At 38.9% G+C, this 15,888-nt stretch overlaps 1 protein-coding gene across 1 annotated transcript in view; it reads right to left on the bottom strand.

The window, feature by feature from the left end:
- Positions 1-15,516, bottom strand: part of si:ch73-60h1.1 (calcium/calmodulin-dependent protein kinase type IV) — a 28,147-nt gene extending 12,631 nt beyond the window's left edge. Inside the window, exons 1-5 of the mRNA XM_017714276.2 lie at positions 14,651-15,516; positions 10,073-10,151; positions 9,903-9,965; positions 8,317-8,399; positions 6,461-6,533 (exon numbers count right to left, since the gene is read on the bottom strand). Of these exons, the coding sequence (XP_017569765.1) occupies positions 6,461-6,533; positions 8,317-8,399; positions 9,903-9,965; positions 10,073-10,151; positions 14,651-14,757 (405 nt within the window). The 5' untranslated portion in view covers positions 14,758-15,516. The remainder of the gene's footprint in view (positions 1-6,460; positions 6,534-8,316; positions 8,400-9,902; positions 9,966-10,072; positions 10,152-14,650) is intronic.
- Between the last annotated feature and the right edge of the window lie 372 nt (positions 15,517-15,888).

Here is a 15,888-nt window from a genome sequence, read left to right as displayed (position 1 = left end):
TTCTGTTTGTACTGTTTGTACTGTTTGTTTGATTCTGGTTGGTCATGTCTGCCCACCGATCAATCTGTGTTGGCTCTGTGATCCTCGACTATTACGACTATGACCCTGGATTTGCCCTTAATAAATCTTGCTTATCTTCGCATATGCCTCTGCCTCCTCACTCCACGTTACATGGTCATAACAAGGCCATTCGTAATAGTGTATACCAGTAATCACATTGTAAGTCATCTAAGCTACAGAACAAGACGTAAAAGTAAAAAAAAATGTTTTTGTCTTTTTTTAAATTATAGAGAATCTTTATAGAATACAGAATTATAGAGTTATTTTACCCACATCAAAGCTCACCGTTTTTCTGCTTCTGTGTAATATATTTGTTAGCAGCATTTAGGGCCAATTTGATAAATGCCACTGTTAATATTCCCACTCACTGATAATAATGAGTCATCTTCTTACAGTGTGAGCCTTGGGCTTAAGGGAATCTCATATCAGTTATGATCTTCATTAGTTTCTGCATTTCTCCAAAACATTTCAATGTAAAGTTGGGACCGAAACATCTGAAGAACAGAATATATTGCTATCTTACATCTCCAGCAGTGTTTAGAAGGCCTTGAATGTATCTTATTGAGCCTCTCAGGAGTTGTCACTGTGACATTATTGTATACTGAGTTACTGACAGGATTGGCTCACTGAGCACCAACTGGACATTATATGTATCTACTACTTACTATGCACTGACACTTGTTTATACACCCAGGCAAGTTGCACAACAATTAATATGTTATTGTTTATAGTGCATAGTCAGTTGATTCATCCACTGGATGTGACTTGCACCACTGTGTTGTCACCTGCATAATATTTATGCAATTTGACTTACTTATACTTGTACTGCACATTGTTTTATATTTGTTTTGGTATGTTTTAGTATATATCTTTACTTAGTTTGTTTATGCATCTGTATACTAGCATATGGCAAAACTTTTGTTCTTGTTTCTATCTATCTATCTATCTATCTATCTATCTATCTATCTATCTATCTATCTATCTATCTATCTATCTGTCTGTCTGTCTGTCTGTCTGTCTGTCTGTCTGTCTGTCTGTCTTGTAGTATATTTTGTGGAGCAAGTTAAGCTGAAGGAGTTTGTGTCTATTGTTAAAGTATGTCTGGCATATTTTGCAAATGTCTTTCCATTCCCCTTCTTCATAAGTGTTATTTAAATCCTGCACCCACTTTTTTAATAGGTTAGGTATAATATTTTGTATATAAATGAATCAAACCCCTTTGCACGCTGTCTTTCTAGCACTTTAGCTTCCAATTCTGCAGGTGCCAAAGGCACTAGATGCCCTCCTTGTTGTACTGTAGTTTTCTTAATTGTTTTTTTTTTTTAAGTATGGGAACTCATTTGGTAGAATGGTTCACAGAGCACTAAGTATGAGTATATAATCAAGAAAGAGCCAAGTCCACCTCTCACGTTTTGTTAAAACATGACACTTCATTTAGCCAAAGCAACCTAAGCCTGACACAATGCTCTCAAAGCATGTATGGCCACAGCAGAGATTAGAATGGCAGAAAAAAATGGATTAAATGCATCCAGCGCACATATTTATGCGCCCCCACTCACACGCACACAGCTTTGAGCAATGCTTTATACACAAAGGCACGCATATGGCCACCGCAGTGCTCCTTCACTGTCACAGCCCTGCACTCTATTCCCAAGCGCTTACATAACAGCACAGATTCCTCCTGGTCAGGAGATTAAAATGGAAGGGGAAAACTGCAGCTGCTTTTTTTGTTGTTTTTTTCTCTCTCTGAGAGGATTATTTCACATTGCAGCGTTCCACGCACATCCGCTCAGCCTGTCACTCTCTTCTGAGCGACAACAAGACTCTGTCCCACATCCACGCAGTTTTACACTGGCAAGCCCTCTGCTCTCAGCCCGGCTCTGCACCAGGCCACACGCCTCGTCCGAGCAAATGGTGTAACACTAATCCTCTGTTTGAAAATGCTTCAGATCCACTGTTTTTTTCCATGACATGAAACCGGGAAACATCCAGACTCTGGTGCGTGATGTCATTTTAAAAAGAGCTTTAGGAGTTCCCTCTGCATGCCATCTGAAACATAACCTACATGCACATTTGGAAGCATGCTCTTCTCCTATAACCCTTTCGAACTGATTTGAGTGCAATATCAAATCTCCTTTGACAAGCTTTATTGCTTTGGGCTATGTACAACTTAGAAAGAACTTAATTGGGATTATACAGTAACACAGTAATGAGTGCCAATTAAACATCGCACCAAAACACAAACTGAAGCAGACATTTAATGATATTCAGCCTAGATAAATCTGTGAATACAGTCGTATGCAACAGTGAAGTGCAAATAATTACACATCCTCTGCAGAGAATATTTCCATGCACAACTACTGTTGGCAAAAATAAAACATAAAATGTGGCCTGTGCAAAAGTTATGGTACATTTTATATTTTATGTTTGTTTTTTTCAATTTGTTAAATAAATAAACAGATATTATGCACTAAAAGTTGCAGAAAATGCAAATCAATTTAACTTTGTTCCCTGTAGGGAATGTTAACTTATTTTGATTTAGAAAATCAACAGAACATGTCATTTAATCAGTGGCGTTCAAATATTTTGCATATGACTCTATACTGTACACTGTAATAAATACTTTGAATGATAGAGTGCAAATGAAAAATAGGTTAGATAAAAGCAATATCAGTTCAATAATCAGATCATCTTTTTCCTTGTTCCTCCTTTTACAGTTCAGTTCATAGCATATACTATAATGGTAAACCAATTAGGCCCTTTATCAGGGACCATAAACTGAAGACAATGTCAATGTTTTTTCAACAGCTTTGACAGAAATGTTTGTGATTTACAAAACTTGACATAAACTACACTGTCATCTGCATAAATGAGCAAGCAGGTCAACATTTCTGCCTATGAAAAAAGGTTTTATTGTGTTTTTATTGTGTCAGTTTCACATGATTATTTGATATGAAGAACGTTGTTGTTAGTGCTGTTTATCTCGGCAAAGCCGTCTTTGTGGAAACGTGATTTTTTCACAGCAGGAAGTTCTCACTCCCCCCTTTTGCTCCTTATTGCTCGCTAGCAGCTAAACAGAGTCACATTTCACACACAGGGAGCCAAAAATATCACAGTTAATCTAATAAGATCCCAGATGTTTTCCATTCCGCCTGGCAGAATGGCTGCAGAAAGGTAATAACTACTGCAAAGGTAATAACTAGGCCTAAACAACATCTGAACTATGAATTTTTTTCCTTATACAGATGGCACACTAAGGAGAAAAACTGAATGTGAAAACTAAACTAAAGAAAGACCAATCAACGTATCACTAAAATGGAGGAAACATTTAAAACGGAGTGCTTTAGACACTCACTGACCACTTGAATAGAAATACCTCCCTTGTATGTCCATCTGTTGCCTTGTATAATTTGTGTTAGTCATGCTCTAGACCTTCATCAGTGGTCTGACTATAGAGCTGCTCTTGGCTGGATATTTTTCAGTAGTGGGTCACAACTGTGTAAAAACACTAAAACCCAGCATTAGTGCTGAGCCTGATATAGGGATACACATTCCACCATGCCACTATCATGTCAATTTAAACGCTGAAAATTCTTTTGAGCTGAGTTTCTCAACCATTGGGCTGTAGATCACAAGTGGGCCGCGAAGCTTACGCTGGTGATGGGAATTTGTGACAGTAATAATAAAAATAAATAAATTAAGTACAAATAAATCAAAGCATATTTTTTGCCCCTAAACTAAAATATTCTCCCCTTAAGTTTCAATGATCCACTCACAAAAAACTGTAAAAAAGTGTTCCAGGAACATCATGCTTAATTTGGAACTGTTTCACCTGATTTCTGGTATAAAACAAGCCTATCTGTGATTTTTTTTATGTTCAATGATAAATATCATATGTAGTGTCACCTAAAATTGCTGTGTTGATTTCCCAAAAAAGAATTTTTTAAACCAACATTTTGTATTTGTTTTTCCTGTTGGCTTTCATGCTTTCTAGTGATAAATAGGTGGACAGTGAGCTAGAAAAGGTTGAGAACTCTGTTCAGTTCTGTGATCAGAAACTCACCAATGATAACACATAAAGTGGTCTTACAAGGTGGGTGGGGGCCAGTGAGTGGACAGGCAGCATAGGACAAAGGACAGATTCTATTCTTCCTTAAATTATACAATTCTGTCTACTCAGCCATATTATAAAGACATCTTAAGACTCAGATAACTGTATAAAAGACTCTGGGAATCAAACTACTACCTATCAACATACTGTATAGCTTATAGGCAATCTGCACGTCACATGTCACAGGATGGTCATTTGCATACAGAGCAACAAAGGCCTAAAAACAGGATTAGGTTACTGCTGATGTGCTTTCCATCTAAACAAGTCTCAACATGACTATAAAGTGCATTTAGCTGTAAAATCCAGGGCATTCCAGGGGAAAAAAAAGCCCTGGCACCATCTGTGTGTCTTCCAGGGTGTGCGAAGTTCAACTCAGAGAGGTGTGAAATGGTTGACGTAGAAGAGAAATTGTTTTCTTCTCCTTTCTACCAAGAGATGAAATGTTTTCTCACTGATAGGCCATAGTTAATTATCAGCTCATCTTTCTCACATGGGTGGGTGATACTTTGATATGATGTCAGTTTCATCATAACTAACACCACAATCTTTCTCTTAGGAAATTGGTTCTATACGGACCATTGAACTGAATTTGTTTAACTTAGTCAAAACACACACACACACACACACACACACACACATGTTACATACAAATATATACATTGATTTACAAAAAAGTATATAAATTAAGTATATAAACCTTAAATGTTTACAAGGATTATTTTATGATCTATTTAAATCAGATACATGTATTGAGATAGTAATAATCTAAACATACAAGCCCAATTCCAAAGATGTTTGGATAGTTTGTGAAATGGAACATAAGAACGGAAAGCAGTGATTTAAACAAAAGCAGTAACAAAAGCAGTACAAACACAAGATCTTTAATGTTTTACCTCATCAACTTCAACGTTTCCTGTAAACATATGCTCATTCTGAAATTGATGACTGCAACAAATTCCACAAAGAAACCATTAAGACTAGGAACTTTGTTCAGAAAATACTTTAGAGGTGATGATATAATTATGCTAGGGTGTAAAATGAGGAGCATCTTGGAAAGGTCTAGCTCTTAATCAGCAAAGATGAGTCAAAGATCACCACTCTGCCAAAAAATGCATCAGCTAAGAATCTAACAGTTTCAAAATAATGTATTGAAAAACTCCAACTGAATGCCTGCAACCTTTGATCACTCAGACAGCTCTACATTAAAAACCCTCATGCTTCCATGATGGATGTCATCACATGAGCTTGGGAATACTTTTGCCAAACCTTTTCAATAGACTCTGTCTGTTCCTGAATCCACAAATGGTTAAGCCTGCACTATGGACAGTTGAAATCTTGCGTCAGCAACATCCAGAAACACTACCAACTTCTCTGGGCTTGAACATATCTAAAATGGACTGGGCTTATCTAGACTGACCTTCCTTTCTCCTATTATAAATTTTTGGAGCATTATGAAATACAAATAACAATACAATAATAAAACAATAAAGGCCTTATGTGTTTGTGCAGCTGAAGACATGTATAACTTGTTAAAAAAAATCCTCCTCCAAAACTGGATCACTTGGTGTCTTCAGTCCCCAAATATTTATTAAGTGTCATTAAAAGGAGAGGTGATGTAACACAGTGGTAAACATGCTCCTGTCTCAGCTTTTTTGGAACATGTTACAGGCATCATATTTTGAGCAAAAATACCCCAATAAATTTCATAAGGTAAATCAAAAATATTGTGTTTTATTATTGTTTTTATTGCCATTTCACATACTGTCCCAACTTTTTTGGGTTTAGTATGTATACAACTCTGTATCTCAAACCCTAACCCCAAAATGTGAACTTGTGAAAAGTTTAATTAATTGTGCTGTTTTTTTTTCAATTTTTAAAATCTTTTTACCATGAGTTACATTTTTGAATGAAAAAAACAAATAAAAAAAACAACTAAAAAAATGCTGTCCCACATTTTCATGTTAGTACCGAAACACAAGAAATTTTAGTCTGTAGGTGGATTATTTTAGCCACACCCTTATTTTAGCCACACCCCTGCATTTTAGAGCAGGAAGTGAGACTGCATCCCTGTTCCTCATGGCCAAATGGTGAGATCCCATTGTTGTGAAAATTAGTATGTAACATTAAGAATTGTCACTACTGAAACACACGTTATGCAATTAAGTGAACTTTTCTGTGTTTTAATGAAAACATTGTGCACAGCTGTTCATAGTTGTGTTTGCCTGCCATGTACTGGCTAATATTTTTGAGTTCTGGTCAAAATAAACTAAGACTGTAGACTTATCTTACCGCCACTGCCTCCAGGATCTGCTTGATGACATGAGCAGCGTCTCTCTCGCTGTAGTAGCCCCTCTCCACGATCCTGAAACAACCAAACATGCAAAACTGTTTGAACAGTCAAAGAGATGATCTTGACTGAAGACTGAAAGACTTAAGACTTAATCTCATTTAAATTGAATTTGACTATAATTCTTCAGGAAATGGGTCAGTGCATCATTAAATCTGAATTACACCACAATTTGCTTTGTTTATTTTGGTTTATGATTTGCAACTATTTTCAGAAATACATAGAAAGCATATACATAACCTGAGGAACTGTTTACACAATAGTATAAAACAACATATCATGCTTTTTATCATAAGTATTAGTATAAGTAATATTATTATTATTATTATAGCTTGAGAACCTTATTTAATGTCATTAATTCTAATTGATGCTTACATTCAAAAATGAATGCTACCTTCAGATCAACACATCCATCGGCTCAGATGAATACACTGCATCGATGCAATTTTACAGCCTCATTTATAATTTACCTCATAACCATCTCAATCAGTGGATTGAGTAATAGCAGCTGAAGAATGAAATCATCCAGCTGTGCAATAGGCTGTTGAAGTTATCTCTCTGATCTTTGGTTCACAAGCATGCTCTTCTCAAGACGTGATGCTGTTCACTGCCAGAGAACAGGGACAGCTCAACAGATGTGCTGCTGGTTCAAATGAAAAACACTGCAGTGCTGAACCAGTAAAACCCATTCAGTGGGTTCTGCAGAGGCTAAACAGACTGACTGAGCCGTCATGTTTGTAAACAGAAAAGGACTTGACGACCTCTTACCAGCGCATTTCTAAATTTAAAGGTTCCTTAAATGGTTCTTGGCTTTGACTAATAGTTCTCCTCATGGACATATAGTCATACATGCTTAAAAATAAAGGCTCCTTAAATGGTTCTTAGTACATTTCTTCATTCTTAAAAATGAAAGTTCCTAAATTGTTCTAGGCTTGAACATACTGTTCTACTCTCTTAAAAATAAAAGTTCCTAAGTGGTTCTTAGCTTGAATGTATGGTCATTTACTTGACTAATGGCTCCTGGCTTGGGTGTACAGTTCTACCCTCTTAAAAATAAAGGTTCCTAAATGGTTCTTGGCTTGGACATACTGTTCTAAGTACAAAGTACAGTACAAGTACAAGCTTCAAAGTACAATTCCACATTCTTACATTAATTGATTCTTGGCTTGGATGTAGGGTAAAAATGGTGAAAATAAAGGTGAAGATAAAGGTTCCTAAATGGTTCTTGGTTTGGATGTAAGGTTCTACACTCTTAAAAATAAAGGTTCCTATTTCTAAGAGGGATGTAAGAATTTAAAATCGGTCTTTAAACTTTAAAAAAGTTCTTCACACTCAGATAACTCATTTATAGGACTATTTATTTGCTGTTTCTTTCTATAAGCCTATAACCATCAATTAGAAGGTAACGAAAGTCATTTTTGCATTGCATCATTTCAGATGACCCTTTGTTGGCACCTTTAGTGGTGAAGTATACATTACTGCACATTTATTTTTGATCTTTTCAATCCCTTCAACATGAAAACTGCTGTTCTGTACATCCAGTTGCTGGAGAATCTGTGATAAATGCATTGTTGTGTTAAAATAGAAAAACATTCTCTGAATTTAGCGAATCAGTTTGAAACCTTGCTATGAGATTGCTTTTACTCCTTGATAAGCATAGGGCTCATAGTTTAAATTCAGCCTGGTAATCTCTTCTCCAGAAAACAGAGGTTGGCTTACTGGAAAGGTCATATGCTATTTCCTTTAATGTTGTCAATAAAGCCAACATCCTGAGTGGATTTTCAGTGAGGAGACGCACCTGTCAAAGAGCTCCCCCCCAGTCACCAGCTCCAGAATGAGAGAGATTTCTGTTTCCGTTTCGAAGATTTCTTTCAGGCGGATCTATGGGAAGGCATCCGGTTATAATAAAACAATAGATCAATGATATGTGATCATATGAAAGAGAGGAGAGTGCTGACATGAAATGCTGTGTAAATAAAATTATGCCCTGTTGACTTAATACAATTGTGTGTGTTGTTGGGTTCGGAATTGGTCACTATTCTCTTACGCTGTATTGGCAATTGCCTTATTTTTATGCTGGCAGCTCTGTGTCACAATTTTATTATGTAAATAATGTGAGCTAGCCAAGTACGTACATGCTGCATTTGATGACGTGAACAAAAGACTGCATGTGTTTGGCCTACGCATGTATGGCCTATGCATGTGTTTCATATCAGTCCATTCATTCAATGCAATCATTGGCTTTGGAGAGCAAATAAAGAGTGATAAGGTCTTTGTTCCCTGTTAATGTGGGGAAAAATTGTCCATCATCCAATTTGGCTGTAAAGAAATCAGAATCAGCCTTAAACATTTACAAGTGGTGCAACCTTAAATGAAATACAGCACAGTATTATGCAAAAGTCAGAGACTATTTATTTCAGTTCCAGTCAAAACAACCATTATACACAAGTTTTTAATGGAAGGTAGGAAGACAAAAGTCAAAGGAAAAGGAAAGGAAAAATGGACTTTAAATAGGGGACCCCTAACAACCATGCAAGACCTGGTAGAGCCCATCAGATAAACAGCACTAAAACTTTCATCTGTGAGAGGCAATCAAGCTCAGTTCTTACTTCATATCTGAAAAAAATCAGTCTTTGAAGTTGGTTTGCATTTTAGGCTGCTTACAATACAAGTTATCACACTTTTAGTGATATTGAGTTCTGGACTCTGAGATGGTCAGTCCATTGTTCTGAGAACACCAGCAGCTTCTTTGTTTGACTTGTACATTATCCTTTACTTCTCAGGTTGTGTAGCTGTCAAGAAGCCTTACTAGGAAATGGAAAATAGACAAATAAGAAGAAAATATGTCATTCCAACAAAGAAACTGCTGCTGCTCTCAGAACAATGGGCTGACCACCTCAGTCCACACCTCAACATTATATTTAAGGTGGAATTGGAAATTTAGCTAGCTAGCTACCGAGACATTAGCATACTATTAATGATTTTTTATGTTTGTTATGAAGAAAAGGACCATAATACATTGAAATGGCAAACTAATATAATACAGTGGTTTTTGTCTTTTTTAACAGAGAAAATACTTTAGTTTTGCGTGTTTCTTTGGGCAGTTGCGCAGCCATCTTGCTGCTTTACTTTTCTTTTCATAAAAAATGTGAGAAATGGGATTGGTCCTTGGAAAGGAACACCAAGAAAATGCAACCAGCTTCTAAGACTGAACTTTGCAGATGCGGAAAAACATCCAGTACTTAATAGATGTTTTGACTGGGAATTAATTACATGAAGGGTAGTCCCTGAGATTTGTGCAGTCCTCTACAAGAGTGTATGTGCAGTATGGCCAATACGCCTTTACTGTGTTTACTAGAGAGAAGAAAATGCACAAGCTCTTACAATGTTTGGGTGAGAAAGACGCAGCAGCACTCCAATTTCAGTTCTCACTATTTTCTTGTCGATCTGTGATGATATGACAATGACAAGAGCAATCAAATATATGCAATATTTTTTACGTTCAGCTTGCAAAACAAACACTGAAGACTCTCTAAAATGGCAAGCTGACTTACAGTCTTCTTCAGGACTTTGGCTGCGTAGGGCTTCTCTGTTTGCTTCTCCTCACAGCGAAACACGACCGATGTAGCCCCTCTGGAGAAAAACCAAACAAGGAAAAATCAATGAAGGCCTGAATAAACAGGCTGATACAGTGCTGGAGACAGGGAACCTCGACAGAAAGGAAATGTGTAAAGGCATTTTTACTAACCTGAATATGTTGCTGATGTGGAATCAATGTAGTGATACTATACTGGGTTTTTTCTGCTGTATGCCCCATTTTTCACTGCGGTGACATGACTAATATTCATCATGTAGTTACCTAATGTGGGGCCTGGCTTTGTCACAATATCAGAATTTTAATTTTGAAGCCAGTGAGTAGCAAAACTATTACCTGGGCTGGAGGTTAAGGAACTGGCCCTGTGACCGGAAGGTTGCCGGGTTCTATCTCCAGCACCAACAGTCCATGACTGAGGTGTCCTTGAGCAAGACACCTAACCCCAATTGCTCCCCAGGCGCTATGGATAGGGCTGCCTACCGCTCCGGGCAAGTGTGCTCATTGCCCCCTAGTGTGTGTGTCTTCACTAGTGTGCGTATGTGGTGTTTCACTTCACGGATGGGTTAAATGCAGAAGTGGAATTCCCCCGTTTGTGGGATTAAAAAAGTATCACTTAACTTTAACATATTGTCAGCATAGTGTTAGCCTATATGATGCACATCCTAATTTCCTCACTTCTTAAGAGAAAACTGCTCACTCCCCAGTCCATACAGTTCGTATGCACAAGCTAAGCTGTAAAAACAACCTTCACTCTTTTGCGATGTCATGAAAACCAAAGCATTTTCAACTTGATACATCCTCTACAGGGAGCAAACTTAAACATGGCTTTTTCCAAACAAATTTAAGTGCAAATTTCTGTTTATTTACGGAGTTTAACGTATTGAATAACACATTCAATATATAATGTGCCATAACTTTTACACAGGCCACATTCTGTAGATTGTTCAGTAAATAATCAGTAATTGTGCATTAAAATGTTCAGAAGATTGTCTGTGTAGAGGATGTGCTCCCTTATTTTCACTTAGAAAATAGACAAAACGTGATCCAAACTTTTACATATCTGCCTAGTCAGTCTACAGCAGTTTAGCCCTGACAATTCACATTGAAGTTATAAGAAATGGACTACTTTTTTTTAAAAATAAGGTCAGCCAGTCCTCAGGGTGCAGTAACAAAACCGACCTGTTTTTGTTTAGCAGGTTTGTAAAGTTATCATGCACACATAATTCATGATGTCTTTAATACATAAACCTCACATCATAAACAGAACCCAAGAAAAAAATACAAGAGCAAAGTAGGACATTGGGCCATTAGGTAGAGAATCAAATGTGTTGAAAGTTAGTAACACTATGCTGTTGTATTGAAAAAGACCTGAACTTGCTTTATATCATAAAACACCGGTAGGGCCACTGACAATCATGCTGTTGTGGTAATGTGCTACAAGGAACACTGATCTGATTCAGGCTCCCTTGAAATACAGTCCTAGCTAAAGCCCAGGCATACTCGAGCTGTATGTTTCCTTGGTAACCAGGCCAGAGCCTCCTCCAAACTGATGGCCTACTTATGAGTTCTAAAACATGGGAAAGCTCTTGATAATCATTAAACGCTTGAAAGTATGCCATACAGGCTTACAGTACAGTTTTTAGGGATGCCATAAAATAAAGTTTAACATAGCTGGCAAAAAGTATTCAGACGCTTTTACCTGATGGTTCTTTCAGCCCAGGCCTCCTACACAATAAGGCTTATTAGTGAGTAACTACAGGCACTTCAATGCAAACCGGCAGAGGTATTTTTAGGCTATAGAAGTGTGTTTAAGGGGTTAAAGAACCACCTTTTTGGTAAATGAGAAATATATTTACATTTAAAGAACCTTCACCTAATGGAATGGCTTTATAACATTTTTTCCAGGAACTATATGTCCAAGAACCATCGAATGCCGGGTTCCATAAAGAAAGACTCTGTAGATGAGATGTGCAAGTGTGATGAGCTAAGGTTTCTAGAACCAGCATATTAAGTAAAAGTTCTATGCCAATTAAAAGTATCTTTTTGAAGAGGCATTTCCTCAGATTTTTCTCAATTTCTGCCCAATTCAGTAGTTGAGATGTAAAAAAAAAAGTAATTGAGTAGTTTGATGTGAAATGGAACTAACCATCTCTGATTTTCATTTTATTTACTATCCAAAATGACCACTGAACTTACATGTCTTCTGAGTTATTATATGAAAATATCATGTATACTATGTCATTGGTAATGATAAAATACTAGTAAATCTGAAAAAAAAAATTTTCTTTGGGACTGTTTGGCTTTAGAACTCTGTATGTACCTCTCCCCCATAAAGTATTTAAAAACATTTTAGGCCATCATGTACCTACTATCTTAGACTGTATCTTCATAACCGTTTCACATAATAAATTTATGGTAGTTTGCAAGTAGATGTTTCAGATGTCTGACCTCGTATGTTTCTCCAGAACAGAGCATTTCACATCAAACCTTTCTTAATGGCTTTACATTTGAACTGCTTGTTTGGGCAATAATTTTGAAAGTTTGACAGAATTTCCCTTTATGAATATAGGTTGTTAACAAACTAAGCATCCTCCATAATCTTTCAACAAATTATAATATCATCTGGCAAACACAACCTGACTTTCAAAAGTGAAACACTGTGAAAAGCTTGCGAGTTTCTCAGGTTGAGAAAGCCATTTTTATCTCAGTCATCAAGCTGGAATTAACACGCCACACTGTATGTGAGTGGAGGTGCTTGAGGGGTTTCTTTAGCACTGTGAAATCGTTAACACTTCATTGTCACTGGATGACTGCATTGGATCACATGGCTGAACACAAAGGGAGGCCAGGCACCATTCCATCTGCTTCCTCGTGATTGAACTTTAACACTTCAGCGCCTCAGCCTCCGAGAGCCTCCGCTGATCTTAAATGTCATCAGGGACTGAGACCAGAGCACTGGGTTCATCATTACAAGGGCATATGTGCATCAGGCCTTCTGAGGTCAGGGATGATTTATACCACATAAATCCAGAGGATTGAACCTCATCACCTGATTTCTGTCCATCCTCGTCCAACCCTTCACCCTGTTATCCACTCACATTTCTCTCTTTTCTGATCTGGCCTCATTCTCAGCGCTGTTGCATTTGCATAACAGACTATGGATATGCTGTATCGGCACACCCAGCAAGGCTGTGCAGAATGGATTGAGAGATACTGGCACCAAGATGACGCTGTTGAAGAACCACCTTTGGATCCCCAAAGAACCTTTTAATTGGCGGTTCTGTAAAGAGCTCTTTGTAAATGTGTGAATAAACTTTCAAAGAACCTCTATGTTGTGTAAGGATTCTATGCCAGTTAACGGCAGTGCCTAAGATCAAACATCTAAGCCAACAACCATTCAGCAACCTGAATTCTTTTAAAAGGAAATTCCACTGATTTATCAAAATTTATGCACAATTCAGCCATTAAATCTGCATTATGTAGTCAAGAGAACATATGGTGTGCATGTGCTGCTGCAAAACAATATTTTAAAAGTCAGAGGTGCTCAAAAAGAAGGTCCAGTTTTAAGATATATGTTTAGGTCTCAAAAGCAAAATCAGCATTACTCCGATAAAGATGTGAGGACAGTGATAATTCACTCATTCACATTGTCAGAAGACACCCCTTCACCAAGTTTTGACTGAATTCTCTTTGAATGCTCTTTCAATGCACCTGCACACATTGTTTTCATCCGCTTGCAGAAGGGGATTTAAGCAAAACCAGTGTTTCAGATTGTTCTTCAGCGAGTTGCATGCAATTACACATTTCCACCAGAGAGGTCTCCAAATCCCCACTACTTGCATAGTGCAGCTTTACGATGTAAACAAAGTCGTTCAGAGTGCTTTCAGGTGAAATACAATATTCTGCAGAGACCAGGATTGTGTGATATGAACTGGTGCGTTTAATGTTTCTAAAAGTCACAGACAGTTATTAGATAAGTGATTATGAATACTTTGCCTGATGCTTGAGACACAGATTTCAGAGATGGTTTAGGCCTCAAAGATGTAGTTTAGATCCATACATGGGCAAAAGTAACAACAGTAACCAAACCAAAGTCATTTTCATCAAATTTACCACTTTTTTAATGTCATTGGCTAACATTATCAGTTTAACATCAGAAAAGAAGACATGCAGGTTCACTGGTTGTTTTGGATATTAAATAAAATGGCTATATTTGCATATTTGATTGTATTTGGTAGACTTGGTGACTCCTTGTTCTTATCATCACCATTATAAAGAAATACAAGTCAGTAAGTTTCTCTACGATGAGCCATTCACATCAAACCCCTCTGAGCGACTTACAGCTTATCGATTTACAGTGTAATTTTGAAAAATGAGCGGGTGGTCTATGCACAGTTTCATCATTACTGACAATGACAGCATTCATTTGCACGAGAAGTTCGAATCAGACATCTTTGCTGACTTTTTCGTGGCACAGAATTGTTCATGCCCCCTCATCAAAGCCCACAAGATTTAAGGCGCCCAGTGTACCCCTTACCTTCCCAGCTCTGGGCCCATGGTGTAGAACTCCTCCATGGAAACATCTCGACGAGAGCCATCGACCCAGTATTCCACTGGGCTCGAGCCTGAACGAGAGGTAGGCATGGTGAACCCTCTTAAAGGCAATGTTTTCTTCCTTTTATTTCCCCAAACAGTCCCAAAGATCAGAGGAACCCAGCAGGACGCATCGCACGTCCACTTTCACATCTGGCTGTCGCTCGTTATAACGTAGCTCCAGGTGTTTTCTACGGACGAGGGAGCAGGAAAAAAAAACAAGTCGAGCCTTTTAAAATGTCCTCGTGCTAGAGGTTTCCATTTTCCAGCAGAGTGCGCACATCAAAACTCAGCGCAGACACACCGCCACACCATGACCCTCGCCGGGTCCGCCTTAGAATGAGCTCCAACGGGAAAGCAGTCGACGCTAAAACGGCTCTAGGGCTCTGTGTGGCTGGACAGGCGCGGAGATCTACGCGGTCAGAACATCAAGCGCTGGTTCTTCTCAGAGCGAGATCTTCAGCCTCCGAAGGGCCTCGCGGTGGGAGGCGTCAACGATCCCATGGCGCTTCCCTCACATCCAGAGCATCTCCGAAGCACAACATCTCAACCCGAGCTCCTAATCCAGCCCCCAGAGCGACGCACCGATTTATGGAGCTCGAGCCTGATCACCACGAGCGTTTAGTCGCGCGCTGGGCCGGACATTTCGTAACAGCTCGCGCGGACTTACGTATCTACTTCTGCTCTGAGAGGGCAGCTCCCAGATCTCGGACGCAAACGCGCCCAGTAACCAGAAAGGACACGAAGAATACAGCGGAGATTATGTGCGCTCATCCCTGCCGTTGCTTGGGTTGGGTATTTGGTGGCGGAGGGGGGGGAAGGGGTGTGTGTGTGTGTGTGTGTGTGGGGGGGGGGGGGGGGGCTGGCTGGGGGTGGGGTTGGGGTTGGCGGGGGGGCTTTCTACCAATCCAACGCCTCCGCTGGATGAGGCAGGTGCGCTGCTGCAGCCGGGAACAGCGCTCGGACTGTGGACTGTCCTGCTGACTTCCTGCGCGCAGATTAGAGCGCAGATGTCAGTCTCCGCGCTGGATCTCACGCAGAACACTTGCATACCTCTGACGTGGGGTATACCTTGCAGTTTGGCTTCACCTGTTATGTAAGGGGAGAGTCTGGAGAAAGAGGGGGGCTTCAGCACCTCAGACATCTCCAGATTGTCCAGTGACGTCTTGGTCGTCCACAATG

Source organism: Pygocentrus nattereri, chromosome 15 (genome assembly GCF_015220715.1).
Source record: "Pygocentrus nattereri isolate fPygNat1 chromosome 15, fPygNat1.pri, whole genome shotgun sequence".
NCBI lineage: Eukaryota > Metazoa > Chordata > Actinopteri > Characiformes > Serrasalmidae > Pygocentrus > Pygocentrus nattereri.
The sequence above is the reverse complement of the archived record's forward strand: the minus strand, read 5'-3'. Positions and strand labels throughout refer to the sequence as shown.